Source organism: Acanthochromis polyacanthus, chromosome 23 (genome assembly GCF_021347895.1).
Source record: "Acanthochromis polyacanthus isolate Apoly-LR-REF ecotype Palm Island chromosome 23, KAUST_Apoly_ChrSc, whole genome shotgun sequence".
Classification (NCBI taxonomy): Eukaryota; Metazoa; Chordata; class Actinopteri; family Pomacentridae; genus Acanthochromis; species Acanthochromis polyacanthus.
This window is the reverse complement of record NC_067135.1, coordinates 18,443,153-18,462,004: the sequence shown is the minus strand read 5'-3', so window position 1 is coordinate 18,462,004 and position 18,852 is coordinate 18,443,153. Positions and strand designations below refer to the sequence as shown.

The 18,852-nt window shown below is 46.6% G+C and overlaps 2 protein-coding genes across 2 annotated transcripts; both read right to left on the bottom strand.

Annotated features, from left to right (window-relative positions):
* Window positions 1-344: 344 nt before the first annotated feature.
* LOC127532494 (mucin-2-like) lies at window positions 345-9,104 on the bottom strand (the record flags this gene model as incomplete). Its single annotated transcript, XM_051944237.1, has 4 exons — window positions 345-2,270; window positions 2,366-2,541; window positions 2,639-2,703; window positions 2,859-9,104. Coding segments are annotated over 4 exons (6,699 nt in total), but the record flags the coding sequence as incomplete, so codon positions are not given.
* A 4,431-nt stretch (window positions 9,105-13,535) lies between these two features.
* LOC127532297 (mucin-5AC-like) lies at window positions 13,536-14,858 on the bottom strand (the record flags this gene model as incomplete). Its single annotated transcript, XM_051943704.1, has 1 exon — window positions 13,536-14,858. A coding segment is annotated over one exon (1,323 nt), but the record flags the coding sequence as incomplete, so codon positions are not given.
* Window positions 14,859-18,852: the final 3,994 nt, after the last annotated feature.

Here is an 18,852-nt window from a genome sequence, read left to right as displayed (position 1 = left end):
AACAGACAGACAGACAAACCAACATCAATTGTCACATAACTCTGCCATGTTCCTTGGCGGAGTAACAGTTCATCCAAGTACAACTGAAATTGTACTACACACGCATCACATTTCTGTAAAAGTTGCAAAGTCACTATATTTGATAGGTTGTAGGATGCCCAAACAATCTCCCTCGGGTTGTGTGAAGCGATTTGGGGAAGGTCTTTCCCACATTTCAGTGCAAATATTGGTTTAAAATTAAATCTCCATAACAATAACACTTCACTGTGATGAAGACAGAATGATGTAATCCAGGTTTTGACAAAAAACAACACAGGCTGACGATTATTTTGTAGCTTCTTTAATAGAATGTTGCATGCATTTATGAGCATGGCACACCTGGCATAACTTCATTAATTTCTTATCATCATTATTATTATAATTATTAAATTAACCTTGACATAGGCACAGCATCAATCTGGATCTGACAGCAAATCACAACATGTATTTCCTTGTATGTTACACAGAAGCACATTTTATTAGCTGCTGTTCAATTATTTGTTGCACAAGAGCCATCATCAATATTTTTAGTGATTAACAAATCATAGATAAGCTAAGCTATTAGCTAATTAGACAGTTTGATAAGCTTGTTATTAGTTTGGATTTAGTCTTTTGTTCATTGGCGCATTATTATATATTATACATAACTTGATGTACTGTCCAACCCCACGGGATGATAAACAGCGTGTGCGTACTTGTGCTTTCACTGTCAGTGTGGTGGGTATGTCTGAATGAAGCTGTGAGGGCTAACAACATAAAAGTGACCTATGTGTGCATGAAAGAATGTCATCACTTGAACCAATTAATAAAGTCAGCAATGTTGCTTATAATTAACTGAAACAATTGTGGGACTGTTACCTTTGTGAAAGAGGTACTAAAAATATGTACAGTTGTGCGTACACACTTGTTAGCTGCTCAGCACAGGCCATCAGTATTCTAGGTTCTGCTGCTTTGTAGGGTTTTACGTGTCTCAGTGCCCTAAAAAAAAACCCTGTGTAGGTGTGAATCACACTGACTGGAGTGTCTTCAGTTTTATGAGAGAATTTTGAACAATGTCTCAGTTCAGTTCATCAGGTTTATCAACTCTAACACAGGAGAGTTGGCCAAAATAAACTGGTGGCCACTCCCTACCCTTTATGTCTAAACAAGCTGATTGACAGACATGACAAAGGCTGACACTATCAGAATGTAAAAATTTTTTTATGACAGTTGAATGCAGGGGCCGATTGTCTGTAAATGTCACTGATGTTTTCATTTACACTCCTGACCTTAAATATGCTCTGGTCGACTTTCTTTTTAGCCATCAAAGTTGCACAACAGCACAAGGGACAAGCTGAATTATTCCCTGATTTTTTTTTTTTTAATCATTGTGAAGTTGCATAACCTTCACAAACTACGAGGACAAACATAAATGCGTCTTGTATAGATATAAAATTGATATTGCAGCATACTATATATTTCATTTCCAGGATGACTTTTGTTGTTGGAAAGTTACTGCAACATTTACTAGCACATACAATGGAGAAAATAATAGAGTTCATCCAGATTCTTAAAGGAAAAGCACAAATGTAACAGCTTGTACAGTCAGTAATTCATTTTTATTGGACTGTATACATAATTTAAAGGTTTAACCTTGTGAGCAATTTTAGATGGCATTTTGAAAAATGCTGAGTCCACTCTTTGAAAGACAAAAATTCTACAACAGGCCTGCGGCTTCTGATACCTCTTGCAGCCCTCTCAGAAATCATGCTGAGCTATCTTGAAGTCACTCTACTGACATGAAGCAGTTATACTAACAACAAAAAAATACATGAAGCTTAAGTGAACAAATAGATAATTTAAGACACAAATGAATGATGACCTGAGAGCTCACAGGTCAGTTTGGTTTCTCAACGTTTATAAACCTGGTTTGCCAGAGACATAGAGGGGAGAAACCATGGTGATTAGTGCAAAGTATAACAGATAGATAGATAGATAAATAGATAGATAGATAGATTCTAGACATTATTCAAATTGAAATCACCAAGTATGCTGCAGTTGATTTGTCAGAAGCCAAGACAGCAGCACCAGGAGGAATGTAGTGCTTAAGCTGATTTTGTGTTTTGTTGTGGCAGCAGTTGTAGGTGCAGTGGTCACAGATGTAGTAGTTGTAGGTGCAGTGGTCACAGGTGCGGCAGTTGTTGCATTGGCAATTGTAGGTGCAGTGGTCGTGGTATTATCAGTTACGGGTGCTGGTAAGGAAAAAGAAATTGAATAAATATGTGCATTTAAAAAAAAAAAAAATGTCCTTGTCAAACTGAGTGTGATTGCATTTTCAAATACTTACAATCTTGTATCGATACTGCTGTACCATCTATTGTAATGTTGAAGTTATTGGTGGTGTTACTAACAGCGTCTACCAAGGTTTGACCAACAACTGCATTTGATGGGAGAGTTGTTGTGTTTCGTTGGAATACAACCCCCACATCTACTTCAGTTCTGTTCGTTCGTGCTGGAAGTAGACTGTGATGACATGAAAGCAAAGGAGGCAAATGTCAAATAATGTTAATACATAACTGTGATGAGAAAACAATTTTCCAAATAGTAATTTTTTTTTTACCGGAATTGAACAATAAAGACGCGAACAATGAGGACACCAAATCGTCCACGATAGATGAAAAGCAACTGCAAGAAAAGAAAGAAAATGTCACCGTATGAGACGATGCGAAGAAACACAGTTTAAATTACATCAAACAAAACTTTCTCAAGATAAAATGATTGCTCTAGTTAAAAATTCTGACAAACAACGAAAAATGCAATGAGTCTAAAATTGCACTCACTGTGGGTATAAGACGTCCTCGAACGTCCATGGAAGCGCTGCTGGAAGGGTCGTTGAGATCAGCTGAAAATGGGGTATCACTTAAGACACATCGGACGACATAAGTCGGTTCAGCAGCTGCAGTTGTTGAGGGTGCAACTGTTGTTGTTGTTGTTGTTGTTGTTGGAGCAGTAGTGGTTGTGGTTGTAACAGTTGTTGTTGTTGGAGCACTTGTGGATGTTGTTGGAGCAGTTGTGGTTGTTGTTGGTGCAGTTGTGGATGTTGTTGGAACAGTTGTGGTTGTTGTTGGTGCAGTTGTGGTTGTTGTTGGTGCAGTTATGGTTGTTTGTTGAACAGTTGCAGTTGTGATGGGAGCAGTTGTCGTCGTTGGAGCACTTGTGGTCATTATTGGAGCACTTGTGGTTGTTGTTGGTGCCATTGTGGTTGTTGTTGGAGCACTTGTGGTCATTATTGGAGCAGTTGTGGTTGTTGTTGGTGCTGTTGTGGTTGTTGTTGGAACAGTTGTGGTTGTTGTTGGAGCACTTGTGGTCGTTGTTGGAGCAGTTGTGATTGTTGTTGGAGCAGGTGTAGCTGTTGTTGGAGCAGTTGTGGTTGATGTTGGTGCAGTTGTGGTTTGAACAGTTGTAGTTGTGATTGGAGAGGCTGTGGTCGTTGTTGGAGCAGTTGGAGTTATTGGAGCACTTGTTGTTGGAGCAGCTGCTGTTGTTAGTGGTGCAGTTGTCGTTGTTGGCGCACTTATAGTTGTTGATGGGGGACTTGTGGTCGTTGGTGCAGTTGTGGTTGTGGTTTGAACAGTTGTGGTTGTTGTTGGAGCACTTGTGGTCGTTGTTGGAGCACTTGTGGTTGTTGTTGGAACAGTTGTGGATGTTGTTGGAGCACTTGTGGTTGTTGTTGGAACAGTTGTGGTTGTTGGAACATTTGTTGTTGTTGTTGTTGGAGCACGTGGTGTTGTTGGAGCAGTTGAAGTTGTTGCTGGTGCACTCGTCGTTGTTGTTGGAGCAGTTGTGCTTGTTGTTGGTGCAGTTGTGGTTGTTGTTGGAACAGTTGTGGTTGTTGTGGGTGCACTTGTGGTTGTTGTTGGAACAGTTGTCATTGTTGTTGGAGCAGTTGTGGTTGTAGTTGGAACAGTTGTTGTTGTTGGAGCACTTGTGGTTGTTGTTGGAGCATTTGTTGTTGTTGGAGCAATTGTGGATGTTGTTGGAACAGTTGTGGTTGTTGTGGGTGCACTTGTGGTCATTATTGGAGCACTTGTGGTTGTTGTTGGAGCCGTTGTGCTTGTTGTTGGAGCACTTGTGGTCATTATTGGAGCAGTTGTGGTTGTTGTTGGTGCCGTTGTGATTGTTGTTGGAACAGTTGTGGTTGTTGGTGGTGTAGCTGTGGATGTTGTTGGAGGAGTTGTGGTTGTTGTTGGAGCACTTGTGGTCGTTGTTGGAGCACTTGTGGTTGTTGTTGGAGCAGTTGTGGTTGTGGTTGGAACAGTTGTAGTTGTGACTGGAGCAGTTGCCGTTGTTGGAGCACTTGTGGATGTTGTTGCAGCAGTTGTGGTTGTTGTTGGTGCAGTTGTGGTTGTTGTTGTTGCACTGGTGGTTGTTGTTGGTGCAGTTGTGGTTGTTCTTGGAGCACTTGTGGTCGTTGTTGGAGCACTTGTGGTTGTTGTTGGTGCACTTGTGGTTGTTGTTGGTGCACTTGTGGTTGTTGTTGGTGCAGTTGTGGTTGTTGTTGGTGCAGTTGTGGTTGTTGTTGGAGCACTTGTGGTTGTTGTTGGTGCAGTTGTGGTTGTAGTTGGACCACTCGTGGTTGTTGTTGGTGCAGTTGTGGTTGTTGTTGGAACAGTTGTGGTTGTTATTGGTGCAGTTGTGGTTGTAGTTGGAGCAGTTGTGGTTGTAGTTGGAGCAGTTGTGGTTGTTGGAGCAGTTGTGGTTGTGGTTGGAACAGTTGTGGTTGTTGTTGGTGCAGTTGTGGTTGTAGTTGGAGCAGTTGTGGTTGTAGTTGGAGCACTTGTGGTTGTTGTTGGTGCAGTTGTGGTTGTGGGTGCAACAGTTGTAGTCGTGATTGGAGCAGTTGTCGTTGGAGCACTTGTGGTCGTTGTTGGAGCAGTTGTTGTTGGAGCACTTGTGGATGTTGTTGGAGCAGTTGTGGTTGTTGTTGGTGCAGTTGTGGTTGTTGTTGGAACAGTTGTGGTTGTTGTTGGAGCACTTGTGGTTGTAGTTGGAGCACTTGTGGTTGTTGTTGGTGCAGTTGTGGTTGTAGTTGGAGCAGTTGTGGTTCTTGTTGGAACAATTGTAGTTGTGATTGGAGCAGTTGTCGTTGTTGGAGCACTTGTGGTTGTTGTTGATGCAGTTGTGGTTGTTGTTGGAGGACTTGTGGTCGTTGATGGAGCAGTTGTGGTTGTTGTTGGTGCAGTTGTGGTCGTTGTTGGTGCAGTTGTGGTTGTTGTTGGAGCACTTGTGGTCGTTGTTGGAGCACTTGTGGTTGTTGTTGGGGCAGTTGTGGTTGTTGTTGGAGCACTTGTGGTTGTTGTTGGAGCACTTGTGGTTGTTGTTGGTGCAGTTGTGGTCGTTGTTGGTGCAGTTGTGGTCGTTGTTGGAGCACTTGTGGTCGTTGTTGGAGCACTTGTGGTTGTTGTTGGGGCAGTTGTGGTTGTTGTTGGAGCAGTTGTGGTTGTAGTTGGAGCACTTGTGGTTGTTGTTGGTGCAGTTGTGGTTGTTGTTGGAAGAGTTGTGGTTGTTGTTGGTGCAGTTGTGGTTGTAGTTGGAGCAGTTGTGGTTGTGGTTGGAGCACTTGTGGATGTTGTTGGTGCAGTTGTGGTTGTGGGTGCAACGGTTGTAGTCGTGATTGGAGCAGTTGTCGTTGGAGCACTTGTGGTCGTTGTTGGAGCAGTTGTTGTTGGAGAACTTGTGGATGTTGTTGGAGCAGTTGTGGTTGTTGTTGGTGCAGTTGTGGTTGTTGTTGGAGCAGTTGTGGTTGTAGTTGGAGCAGTTGTGGTTGTGGTTGAAACAGTTGTGGTTGTTGTTGGTGCAGTTGTGGTTGTAGTTGGAGCAGTTGTGGTTGTTGTTGGTGCAGTTGTGGTTGTTGTTGGAGCACTTGTGGTCGTTGATGGAGCAGTTGTGGTTGTTGTTGGTGCAGTTGTGGTCGTTGTTGGTGCAGTTGTGGTTGTTGTTGGAGCACTTGTGGTCGTTGTTGGAGCACTTGTGGTTGTTGTTGGGGCAGTTGTGGTTGTTGTTGGAGCACTTGTGGTTGTTGTTGGTGCAGTTGTGGTCGTTGTTGGTGCAGTTGTGGTCGTTGTTGGAGCACTTGTGGTCGTTGTTGGAGCACTTGTGGTTGTTGTTGGGGCAGTTGTGGTTATTGTTGGAGCAGTTGTGGTTGTAGTTGGAGCACTTGTCGTTGTTGTTGGTGCAGTTGTGGTTATTGTTGGAACAGTTGTGGTTGTTATTGGTGCAGTTGTGGTTGTAGTTGGAGCACTTGTGGTTGTAGTTGGAGCAGTTGTGGTTGTTGGAGTAGTTGTGGTTGTGGTTGGAAGAGTTGTGGTTGTTGTTGGTGCAGCTGTGGTTGTAGTTGGAGCAGTTGTGGTTGTAGTTGGAGCACTTGTGGTTGTTGTTGGTGCAGTTGTGGTTGTGGGTGCAACAGTTGTAGTCGTGATTGGAGCAGTTGTCGTTGTTGGAGCACTTGTGGTCGTTGTTGGAGCAGATGTTGTTGGAGCACTTGTGGATGTTGTTGGAGCAGTTGTGGTTGTTGTTGGTGCAGTTGTGGTTGTTGTTGGAGCAGTTGTGGTTGTAGTTGGAGCAGTTGTGGTTGTGGTTGAAACAGTTGTGGTTGTTGTTGGTGCAGTTGTGGTTGTAGTTGGAGCAGTTGTGGTTGTTGTTGGTACAGTTGTGGTTGTTGTTGGAACAGTTGTGGTTGTTATTGGTGCAGTTGTGGTTGTAGTTGGAGCAGTTGTGGTTGTAGTTGGAGCAGTTGTGGTTGTTGGAGCAGTTGTGGTTGTGGTTGGAACAGTTGTGGTCGTTGTTGGTGCAGTTGTGGTTGTAGTTGGAGCAGTTGTGGTTGTAGTTGGAGCAGTTGTGGTTGTTGTTGGAACAGTTGTGGTTGTTATTGGTGCAGTAGTGGTTGTAGTTGGAGCAGTTGTGGTTGTAGTTGGAGCAGTTGTGGTTGTTGGAGCAGTTGTGGTTGTGGTTGGAACAGTTGTGGTTGTTGTTGGTGCAGTTGTGGTTGTAGTTGGAGCAGTTGTGGTTGTAGTTGGAGCACTTGTGGTCGTTGTTGGTGCAGTTGTGGTCGTTGTTGGTGTAGTTGTGGTCGTTGTTGGAGCACTTGTGGTCGTTGTTGGAGCAGTTGTGGTTGTTGTTGGGGCAGTTGTGGTTGTTGTTGGGGCAGTTGTGGTTGTAGTTGGAGCAGTTGTGGTTGTAGTTGGAGCAGTTGTGGATGTTGGAGCAGTTGCGGTTGTTGTTGGAACAGTTGTGGTTGTTATTGGTGCAGTTGTGGTTGTAGTTGGAGCAGTTGTGGTTGTTGGAGCAGTTGTGGTTGTGGTTGGAACAGTTGTGGTCGTTGTTGGTGCAGTTGTGGTTGTAGTTGGAGCAGTTGTGGTTGTAGTTGGAGCAGTTGTGGTTGTTGTTGGAACAGTTGTGGTTGTTATTGGTGCAGTAGTGGTTGTAGTTGGAGCAGTTGTGGTTGTAGTTGGAGCAGTTGTGGTTGTTGGAGCAGTTGTGGTTGTGGTTGGAACAGTTGTGGTTGTTGTTGGTGCAGTTGTGGTTGTAGTTGGAGCAGTTGTGGTTGTAGTTGGAGCACTTGTGGTCGTTGTTGGTGCAGTTGTGGTCGTTGTTGGTGTAGTTGTGGTCGTTGTTGCAGCACTTGTGGTCGTTGTTGGAGCAGTTGTGGTTGTTGTTGGGGCAGTTGTGGTTGTTGTTGGGGCAGTTGTGGTTGTAGTTGGAGCAGTTGTGGTTGTAGTTGGAGCAGTTGTGGATGTTGGAGCAGTTGCGGTTGTTGTTGGAACAGTTGTGGTTGTTATTGGTGCAGTTGTGGTTGTAGTTGGAGCAGTTGTGGTTGTTGGAGCAGTTGTGGTTGTGGTTGGAACAGTTGTGGTCGTTGTTGGTGCAGTTGTGGTTGTAGTTGGAGCAGTTGTCGTTGTAGTTGGAGCAGTTGTGGTTGTTGTTGGAACAGTTGTGGTTGTTATTGGTGCAGTTGTGGTTGTAGTTGGAGCAGTTGTGGTTGTAGTTGGAGCAGTTGTGGTTGTTGGAGCAGTTGTGGTTGTGGTTGGAACAGTTGTGGTTGTTGTTGGTGCAGTTGTGGTTGTTGTTGGAGCACTTGTGGTTGTTGATGGAGCACTTGTGGTTGTTGTTGGTGCAGTTGTGGTCGTTGTTGGTGCAGTTGTGGTCGTTGTTGGAGCACTTGTGGTCGTTGTTGGAGCACTTGTGGTTGTTGTTGGGGCAGTTGTGGTTGTAGTTGGAGCAGTTGTGGTTGTTGGAGCAGTTGTGGTTGTGGTTGGAACAGTTGTGGTTGTTGTTGGTGCAGTTGTGGTTGTTGTTGGAGCACTTGTGGTCGTTGATGGAGCACTTGTGGTTGTTGTTGGTGCAGTTGTGGTCGTTGTTGGTGCAGTTGTGGTCGTTGTTGGAGCACTTGTGGTCGTTGTTGGTGCAGTTGTGGTTGTTGTTGGAACAGTTGTGGTTGTTATTGGTGCAGTTGTGGTTGTAGTTGGAGCAGTTGTGGTTGTAGTTGGAGCAGTTGTGGTTGTTGGAGCAGTTGTGGTTGTTGTTGGTGCAGTTGTGGTTGTTGTTGGAACAGTTGTGGTTGTTATTGGTGCAGTTGTGGTTGTAGTTGGAGCAGTTGTGGTTGTAGTTGGAGCAGTTGTTGTTGTTGGAGCAGTTGTGGTTGTGGTTGGAACAGTTGTGGTTGTTGTTGGTGCAGTTGTGGTTGTAGTTGGAGCAGTTGTGGTTGTAGTTGGAGCACTTGTGGTTGTTGTTGGTGCAGTTGTGGTTGTGGGTGCAACAGTTGTAGTCGTGCTTGGAGCAGTTGTCGTTGGAGCACTTGTGGTCGTTGTTGGAGCAGTTGTTGTTGGAGCACTTGTGGATGTTGTTGGAGCAGTTGTGGTTGTTGTTGGTGCAGTTGTGGTTGTTGTTGGAACAGTTGTGGTTGTTGTTGGAGCAGTTGTGGTTGTAGTTGGAGCACTTGTGGTTGTTGTTGGTGCAGTTGTGGTTGTAGTTGGAGCAGTTGTGGTTGTTGTTGGAACAGTTGTCGTTGTGATTGGAGCAGTTGTCGTTGGAGCACTTGTGGTCGTTGTTGGAGCAGTTGTTGTTGGAGCACTTGTGGATGTTGTTGGAGCAGTTGTGGTTGTTGTTGGTGCAGTTGTGGTTGTTGTTGGAACAGTTGTGGTTGTTGTTGGAGCAGTTGTGGTTGTAGTTGGAGCACTTGTGGTCGTTGTTGGTGCAGTTGTGGTCGTTGTTGGTGTAGTTGTGGTTGTTGTTGGAGCACTTGTGGTCGTTAATGGAGCAGTTGTGGTTGTTGTTGGTGCAGTTGTGGTCGTTGTTGGTGCAGTTGTGGTTGTTGTTGGAGCACTTGTGGTCGTTGTTGGAGCACTTGTGGTTGTTGTTGGGGCAGTTGTGGTTGTTGTTGGAGCACTTGTGGTTGTTGTTGGTGCAGTTGTGGTCGTTGTTGGTGCAGTTGTGGTCGTTGTTGGAGCACTTGTGGTCGTTGTTGGAGCACTTATGGTTGTTGTTGGGGCAGTTGTGGTTGTTGTTGGAGCAGTTGTGGTTGTAGTTGGAGCACTTGTGGTTGTTGTTGGTGCAGTTGTGGTTGTTGTTGGAACAGTTGTGGTTGTTATTGGTGCAGTTGTGGTTGTAGTTGGAGCAGTTGTGGTTGTAGTTGGAGCACTTGTGGTTGTTGTTGGTGCAGTTGTGGTTGTGGGTGCAACAGTTGTAGTCGTGATTGGAGCAGTTGTCGTTTGAGCACTTGTGGTCGTTGTTGGAGCAGATGTTGTTGGAGCACTTGTGGATGTTGTTGGAGCAGTTGTGGTTGTTGTTGGTTCAGTTGTGGTTGTTGTTGGAGCAGTTGTGGTTGTAGTTGGAGCACTTGTGGTTGTTGTTGGTGCAGTTGTGGTTGTTGTTGGAACAGTTGTGGTTGTTATTGGTGCAGTTGTGGTTGTAGTTGGAGCAGTTGTGGTTGTAGTTGGAGCAGTTGTGATTGTTGGAGCAGTTGTGGTTGTGGTTGGTGCAGTTGTGGTCGTTGTTGGTGCAGTTGTGGTTGTTGTTAGAGCACTTGTGGTCGTTGTTGGAGCACTTGTGGTTGTTGTTGGGGCAGTTGTGGTTGTTGTTGGAGCACTTGTGGTTGTTGTTGGTGCAGTTGTGGTCGTTGTTGGTGCAGTTGTGGTCGTTGTTGGAGCACTTGTGGTCGTTGTTGGAGCACTTGTGGTTGTTGTTGGGGCAGTTGTGGTTGTTGTTGGAGCAGTTGTGGTTGTAGTTGGAGCACTTGTGGTTGTTGTTGGTGCAGTTGTGGTTGTTGTTGGAACAGTTGTCGTTGTAGTTGGAGCAGTTGTGGTTGTAGTTGAAGCAGTTGTGGTTGTTGGAGCAGTTGTGGTTGTGGTTGGAAGAGTTGTGGTTGTTGTTGGTGCAGTTGTGGTTGTAGTTGGAGCAGTTGTGGTTGTTGGAGCAGTTGTGGTTGTGGTTGGAACAGTTGTGGTTGTTGTTGGTGCAGTTGTGGTTGTTGTTGGTGCAGTTGTGGTTGTGGGTGCAACAGTTGTAGTCGTGATTGGAGCAGTTGTCGTTGGAGCACTTGTGGATGTTGTTGGAGCAGTTGTGGTTGTTGTTGGTGCAGTTGTCGTTGTTGTTGGAACAGTTGTCGTTGTAGTTGGAGCAGTTGTGGTTGTAGTTGGAGCAGTTGTGGTTGTTGGAGCAATTGTGGTTGTGGTTGGAAGAGTTGTGGTTGTTGTTGGTGCAGTTGTGGTTGTAGTTGGAGCAGTTGTGGTTGTTGGAGCAGTTGTGGTTGTTGTTGGGGCAGTTGTGGTCGTTGATGGAGCACTTGTGGTTGTTGTTGGTGCAGTTGTGGTCGTTGTTGGTGCAGTTGTGGTCGTTGTTGGAGCACTTGTGGTCGTTGTTGGAGCACTTGTGGTTGTTGTTGGGGCAGTTGTGGTTGTTGTTGGAGCAGTTGTGGTTGTAGTTGGAGCACTTGTGGTTGTTGTTGGTGCAGTTGTGGTTGTTGTTGGAACAGTTGTCGTTGTAGTTGGAGCAGTTGTGGTTGTCGTTGGAGCAGTCGTGGTTGTGGTTGGAAGAGTTGTGGTTGTTGTTGGTGCAGCTGTGGTTGTAGTTGGAGCAGTTGTGGTTGTTGGAGCAGTTGTTGTTGTGGTTGGAAGAGTTGTGGTTGTTGTTGGTGCAGTTGTGGTTGTAGTTGGAGCACTTGTGGTTGTTGTTGGTGCAGTTGTGGTTGTGGGTGCAACAGTTGTAGTCGTGATTGGAGCAGTTGTCGTTGGAGCACTTGTGGTCGTTGTTGGAGCAGTTGTTGTTGGAGCAGTTGTGGTTGTGGTTGAAACAGTTGTGGTTGTTGTTGGTGCAGTTGTGGTTGTCGTTGGAGCAGTTGTGGTTGTTGTTGGTGCAGTTGTGGTTGTTGTTGGAGCACTTGTGGTTGTTGTTGGTGCAGTTGTGGTTGTCGTTGGAGCAGTTGTGGTTGTTGTTGGTGCAGTTGTGGTTGTTGTTTGAGCACTTGTGGTCGTTGATGGAGCAGTTGTGGTTGTTGTTGGTGCAGTTGTGGTCGTTGTTGGTGCAGTTGTGGTTGTTGTTGGAGCACTTGTGGTGGTTGTTGGAGCACTTGTGGTTGTTGTTGGGGCAGTTGTGGTTGTTGTTGGAGCACTTGTGGTTGTTGTTGGTGCAGTTGTGGTCGTTGTTGGTGCAGTTGTGGTCGTTGTTGGAGCACTTGTGGTCGTTGTTGGAGCACTTGTGGTTGTTGTTGGGGCAGTTGTGGTTGTTGTTGGAGCAGTTGTGGTTGTAGTTGGAGCACTTGTGGTTGTTGTTGGTGCAGTTGTGGTTGTTGTTGGAACAGTTGTGGTTGTTATTGGTGCAGTTGTGGTTGTAGTTGGAGCAGTTGTGGTTGTAGTTGGAGCAGTTGTGGTTGTTGGAGCACTTGTGGTTGTTGTTGGGGCAGTTGTGGTTGTTGTTGGAGCACTTGTGGTTGTTGTTGGTGCAGTTGTGGTCGTTGTTGGTGCAGTTGTGGTCGTTGTTGGAGCACTTGTGGTCGTTGTTGGAGCACTTGTGGTTGTTGTTGGGGCAGTTGTGGTTGTTGTTGGAGCAGTTGTGGTTGTAGTTGGAGCACTTGTGGTTGTTGTTGGTGCAGTTGTGGTTGTTGTTGGAACAGTTGTGGTTGTTATTGGTGCAGTTGTGGTTGTAGTTGGAGCAGTTGTGGTTGTAGTTGGAGCAGTTGTGGTTGTTGGAGCAGTTGTGGTTGTGGTTGGAACAGTTGTGGTTGTTGTTGGTGCTGTTGTGGTTGTAGTTGGAGCAGTTGTGGTTGTAGTTGGAGCACTTGTGGTCGTTGTTGGTGCAGTTGTGGTCATTGTTGGTGCAGTTGTGGTCGTTGTTGGAGCACTTGTGGTCGTTGTTGGAGCACTTGTGGTTGTTGTTGGGGCAGTTGTGGTTGTTGTTGGAGCAGTTGTGGTTGTAGTTGGAGCAGTTGTGGTTGTAGTTTGAGCAGTTGTGGTTGTAGTTGGAGCAGTTGTGGTTGTTGGAGCACTTGTGGTCGTTGTTGGAGCACTTGTGGTCATTGTTGGTGCAGTTGTGGTTGTTGTTGGAAAAGTTGTGGTTGTTATTGGTGCAGTTGTGGTTGTTGTTGGTGCAGTTGTGGTCGTTGTTGGTGCAGTTGTGGTCGTTGTTGGAGCACTTGTGGTCGTTGTTGGAGCACTTGTGGTTGTTGTTGGGGCAGTTGTGGTTGTTGTTGGAGCAGGTGTGGTTGTAGTTTGAGCAGTTGTGGTTGTAGTTGGAGCAGTTGTGGTTGTTTGAGCACTTGTGGTCGTTGTTGGAGCACTTGTGGTTGTTGTTGGTGCAGTTGTGGTTGTTGTTGGAAAAGTTGTGGTTGTTATTGGTGCAGTTGTGGTTGTAGTTGGAGCAGTTGTGGTTGTAGTTGGAGCACTTGTGGTTGTTGTTGGTGCAGTTGTGGTTGTGGGTGCAACAGTTGTAGTCGTGATTGGAGCAGTTGTCGTTGGAGCACTTGTGGTTGTTGTTGGAGCAGATGTTGTTGGAGCACTTGTGGATGTTGTTGGAGCAGTTGTGGTTGTTGTTGGTGCAGTTGTGGTTGTTGTTGGAGCAGTTGTGGTTGTAGTTGGAGCATTTGTGGTTGTTGTTGGTGCAGTTGTGGTTGTTGTTGGAACAGTTGTGGTTGTTATTGGTGCAGTTGTGGTTGTTGGAGCAGTTGTGGTTGTGGTTGGAACAGTTGTGGTTGTTGTTGGTGCAGGTGTGGTTGTAGTTGGAGCAGTTGTGGTTGTAGTTGGAGCACTTGTGGTTGTTGTTGGTGCAGTTGTGGTTGTGGGTGCAACAGTTGTAGTCGTGATTGGAGCAGTTGTCGTTGGAGCACTTGTGGTCGTTGTTGGAGCAGTTGTTGTTGGAGCACTTGTGGATGTTGTTGGAGCAGTTGTGGTTGTTGTTGGTGCAGTTGTGGTCGTTGTTGGTGCAGTTGTGGTCGTTGTTGGAGCACTTGTGGTCGTTGTTGGTGCAGTTGTGGTCGTTGTTGGAGCAGTTGTTGTTGGAGCACTTGTGGATGTTGTTGGAGCAGTTGTGGTTGTTGTTGGTGCAGTTGTGGTCGTTGTTGGTGCAGTTGTGGTCGTTGTTGGAGCACTTGTGGTTGTTGTTGGTGCAGTTGTGGTCGTTGTTGGTGCAGTTGTGGTCGTTGTTGGAGCACTTGTGGTCGTTGTTGGAGCACTTGTGGTTGTTGTTGGGGCAGTTGTGGTTGTTGTTGGAGCAGTTGTGGTTGTAGTTGGAGCACTTGTGGTTGTTGGAGCAGTTGTGGTTGTAGTTGGAGCAGTTGTGGTTGTTGGAGCAATTGTGGTTGTGGTTGGAAGAGTTGTGGTTGTTGTTGGTGCAGTTGTGGTTGTAGTTGGAGCAGTTGTGGTTGTTGGAGCACTTGTGGTTGTTGTTGGGGCAGTTGTGGTCGTTGATGGAGCACTTGTGGTTGTTGTTGGTGCAGTTGTGGTCGTTGTTGGTGCAGTTGTGGTCGTTGTTGGAGCACTTGTGGTCGTTGTTGGAGCACTTGTGGTTGTTGTTGGGGCAGTTGTGGTTGTTGTTGGAGCAGTTGTGGTTGTAGTTGGAGCACTTGTGGTTGTTGTTGGTGCAGTTGTGGTTGTTGTTGGAACAGTTGTCGTTGTAGTTGGAGCAGTTGTGGTTGTCGTTGGAGCAGTCGTGGTTGTGGTTGGAAGAGTTGTGGTTGTTGTTGGTGCAGCTGTGGTTGTAGTTGGAGCAGTTGTGGTTGTTGGAGCAGTTGTTGTTGTGGTTGGAAGAGTTGTGGTTGTTGTTGGTGCAGTTGTGGTTGTAGTTGGAGCACTTGTGGTTGTTGTTGGTGCAGTTGTGGTTGTGGGTGCAACAGTTGTAGTCGTGATTGGAGCAGTTGTCGTTGGAGCACTTGTGGTCGTTGTTGGAGCAGTTGTTGTTGGAGCAGTTGTGGTTGTGGTTGAAACAGTTGTGGTTGTTGTTGGTGCAGTTGTGGTTGTCGTTGGAGCAGTTGTGGTTGTTGTTGGTGCAGTTGTGGTTGTTGTTGGAGCACTTGTGGTTGTTGTTGGTGCAGTTGTGGTTGTCGTTGGAGCAGTTGTGGTTGTTGTTGGTGCAGTTGTGGTTGTTGTTTGAGCACTTGTGGTCGTTGATGGAGCAGTTGTGGTTGTTGTTGGTGCAGTTGTGGTCGTTGTTGGTGCAGTTGTGGTTGTTGTTGGAGCACTTGTGGTCGTTGTTGGAGCACTTGTGGTTGTTGTTGGTGCAGTTGTGGTCGTTGTTGGTGCAGTTGTGGTCGTTGTTGGAGCACTTGTGGTCGTTGTTGGAGCACTTGTGGTTGTTGTTGGGGCAGTTGTGGTCGTTGTTGGAGCAGTTGTGGTTGTAGTTGGAGCACTTGTGGTTGTTGTTGGTGCAGTTGTGGTTGTTGTTGGAACAGTTGTGGTTGTTATTGGTGCAGTTGTGGTTGTTGTTGGTGCAGTTGTGGTCGTTGTTGGTGCAGTTGTGGTTGTTGTTGGAGCACTTGTGGTCGTTGTTGGAGCACTTGTGGTTGTTGTTGGTGCAGTTGTGGTCGTTGTTGGTGCAGTTGTGGTCGTTGTTGGAGCACTTGTGGTCGTTGTTGGAGCACTTGTGGTTGTTGTTGGGGCAGTTGTGGTTGTTGTTGGAGCAGTTGTGGTTGTAGTTGGAGCACTTGTGGTTGTTGTTGGTGCAGTTGTGGTTGTTGTTGGAACAGTTGTGGTTGTTATTGGTGCAGTTGTGGTTGTAGTTGGAGCAGTTGTGGTTGTAGTTGGAGCAGTTGTGGTTGTTGGAGCAGTTGTGGTTGTGGTTGGAACAGTTGTGGTTGTTGTTGGTGCTGTTGTGGTTGTAGTTGGAGCAGTTGTGGTTGTAGTTGGAGCACTTGTGGTCGTTGTTGGTGCAGTTGTGGTCATTGTTGGTGCAGTTGTGGTCGTTGTTGGAGCACTTGTGGTCGTTGTTGGAGCACTTGTGGTTGTTGTTGGGGCAGTTGTGGTTGTTGTTGGAGCAGTTGTGGTTGTAGTTGGAGCAGTTGTGGTTGTAGTTTGAGCAGTTGTGGTTGTAGTTGGAGCAGTTGTGGTTGTTGGAGCACTTGTGGTCGTTGTTGGAGCACTTGTGGTCGTTGTTGGTGCAGTTGTGGTTGTTGTTGGAAAAGTTGTGGTTGTTATTGGTGCAGTTGTGGTTGTTGTTGGTGCAGTTGTGGTCGTTGTTGGTGCAGTTGTGGTCGTTGTTGGAGCACTTGTGGTCGTTGTTGGAGCACTTGTGGTTGTTGTTGGGGCAGTTGTGGTTGTTGTTGGAGCAGGTGTGGTTGTAGTTTGAGCAGTTGTGGTTGTAGTTGGAGCAGTTGTGGTTGTTGGAGCACTTGTGGTCGTTGTTGGAGCACTTGTGGTTGTTGTTGGTGCAGTTGTGGTTGTTGTTGGAAAAGTTGTGGTTGTTATTGGTGCAGTTGTGGTTGTAGTTGGAGCAGTTGTGGTTGTAGTTGGAGCACTTGTGGTTGTTGTTGGTGCAGTTGTGGTTGTGGGTGCAACAGTTGTAGTCGTGATTGGAGCAGTTGTCGTTGGAGCACTTGTGGTTGTTGTTGGAGCAGATGTTGTTGGAGCACTTGTGGATGTTGTTGGAGCAGTTGTGGTTGTTGTTGGTGCAGTTGTGGTTGTTGTTGGAGCAGTTGTGGTTGTAGTTGGAGCACTTGTGGTTGTTGTTGGTGCAGTTGTGGTTGTTGTTGGAACAGTTGTGGTTGTTATTGGTGCAGTTGTGGTTGTTGGAGCAGTTGTGGTTGTGGTTGGAACAGTTGTGGTTGTTGTTGGTGCAGTTGTGGTTGTAGTTGGAGCAGTTGTGGTTGTAGTTGGAGCACTTGTGGTTGTTGTTGGTGCAGTTGTGGTTGTGGGTGCAACAGTTGTAGTCGTGATTGGAGCAGTTGTCGTTGGAGCACTTGTGGTCGTTGTTGGAGCAGTTGTTGTTGGAGCACTTGTGGATGTTGTTGGAGCAGTTGTGGTTGTTGTTGGTGCAGTTGTGGTCGTTGTTGGTGCAGTTGTGGTCGTTGTTGGAGCACTTGTGGTCGTTGTTGGAGCACTTGTGGTTGTTGTTGGGGCAGTTGTGCTTGTTGTTGGAGCAGTTGTGGTTGTAGTTGGAGCAGTTGTGGTTGTTGTTGATGCAGTTGTGGTTGTTGTTGGAGCACTTGTGGTCGTTGATGGAGCAGTTGTGGTTGTTGTTGGTGCAGTTGTGGTCGTTGTTGGTGCGGTTGTGGTTGTTGTAGGAGCACTTGTGGTCGTTGTTGGAGCACTTGTGGTTGTTGTTGGGGCAGTTGTGGTTGTTGTTGGAGCACTTGTGGTTGTTGTTGGTGCAGTTGTGGTCGTTGTTGGTGCAGTTGTGGTCGTTGTTTGTGCAGTTGTGGTCGTTGTTGGAGCACTTGTGGTCGTTGTTGGAGCACTTGTGGTTGTTGTTGGGGCAGTTGTGGTTGTTGTTGGAGCAGTTGTGGTTGTAGTTCGAGCACTTGTGGTTGTTGTTGGTGCAGTTGTGGTTGTTGTTGGAACAGTTGTGGTTGTAGTTGGAGCAGTTGTGGTTGTAGTTGGAGCAGTTGTGGTTGTTGGAGCAGTTGTGGTTGTGGTTGGAAGAGTTGTGGTTGTTGTTGGTGCAGTTGTGGTTGTAGTTGGAGCACTTGTGGTTGTTGTTGGTGCAGTTGTGGTTGTGGGTGCAACAGTTGTAGTCGTGATTGGAGCAGTTGTCGTTGGAGCACTTGTGGTCGTTGTTGGAGCAGTTGTTGTTGGCGCACTTGTGGATGTTGTTGGAGCAGTTGTGGTTGTTGTTGATGCAGTTGTGGTTGTTGTTGGAGCAGTTGTCGTTGTAGTTGGAGCAGTTGTGGTTGTGGTTGAAACAGTTGTGGTTGTTGTTGGTGCAGTTGTGGTTGTAGTTGGAGCAGTTGTGGTTGTTGTTGGTGCAGTTGTGGTTGTTGTTGGAGCACTTATGGTCGTTGATGGAGCAGTTGTGGTTGTCGTTGGTGCAGTTGTGGTCATTGTTGGTGCAGTTGTGGTTGTTGTTGGAGCACTTGTGGTCGTTGTTGGAGCACTTGTGGTTGTTGTTGGGGCAGTTGTGGTTGTTGTTGGAGCACTTGTGGTTGTTGTTGGTGCAGTTGTGGTCGTTGTTGGTGCAGTTGTGGTCGTTGTTGGAGCACTTGTGGTCGTTGTTGGAGCACTTGTGGTTGTTGTTGGGGCAGTTGTGGTTGTTGTTGGAGCACTTGTGGTTGTTGTTGGTGCAGTTGTGGTCGTTGTTGGTGCAGTTGTGGTCGTTGTTGGAGCACTTGTGGTCGTTGTTGGAGCACTTGTGGTCGTTGTTGGGGCAGTTGTGGTTGTTGTTGGAGCAGTTGTGGTTGTAGTTGGAGCACTTGTGGTTGTTGTTGGTGCAGTTGTGGTTGTTGTTGGAACAGTTGTGGTTGGTATTGGTGCAGTTGTGGTTGTAGTTGGAGCAGTTGTGGTTGTAGTTGGAGCAGTTGTGGTTGTTGGAGCAGTTGTGGTCGTGGTTGGAAGAGTTGTGGTTGTTGTTGGTGCAGTTGTGGTTGTAGTTGGAGCAGTTGTGGTTGTAGTTGGAGCACTTGTGGTTGTTGTTGGTGCAGTTGTGGTTGTGGGTGCAACAGTTTTAGTCGTGATTGGAGCAGTTGTCGTTGGAGCACTTGTGGTCGTTGTTGGAGCAGATGTTGTTGGAGCACTTGTGGATGTTGTTGGAGCAGTTGTGGTTGTTGTTGGTGCAGTTGTGGTTGTTGTTGGAGCAGTTGTGGTTGTAGTTGGAGCAGTTGTGGTTGTGGTTGAAACAGTTGTGGTTGTTGTTGGTGCAGTTGTGGTTGTAGTTGGAGCAGTTGTGGTTGTTGTTGGTGCAGTTGTGGTTGTTGTTGGAACAGTTGTGGTTGTTATTGGTGCAGTTGTGGTTGTAGTTGGAGCAGTTGTGGTTGTAGTTGGAGCAGTTGTGGTTGTTGGAGCAGTTGTGGTTGTGGTTGGAACAGTTGTGGTTGTTGTTGGTGCAGTTGTGGTTGTAGTTGGAGCAGTTGTGGTTGTAGTTGGAGCACTTGTGGTTGTTGTTGGTGCAGTTGTGGTTGTGGGTGCAACAGTTGTAGTCGTGATTGGAGCAGTTGTCGTTGTAGGAGCACTTGTGGTCGTTGTTGGAGCAGTTGTTGTTGGAGCACTTGTGGATGTTGTTGGAGCAGTTGTGGTTGTTGTTGAAACAGTTGTTGTTGTTGGAGCACTTGTGGTTGTTGTTGGTGCAATTGTGGTTGTTGGAGCAGTTGTGGTTGTTGTTGGAGCACTTGTGGTTGTTGTTGGTGCAGTTGTGGTTGTTGTT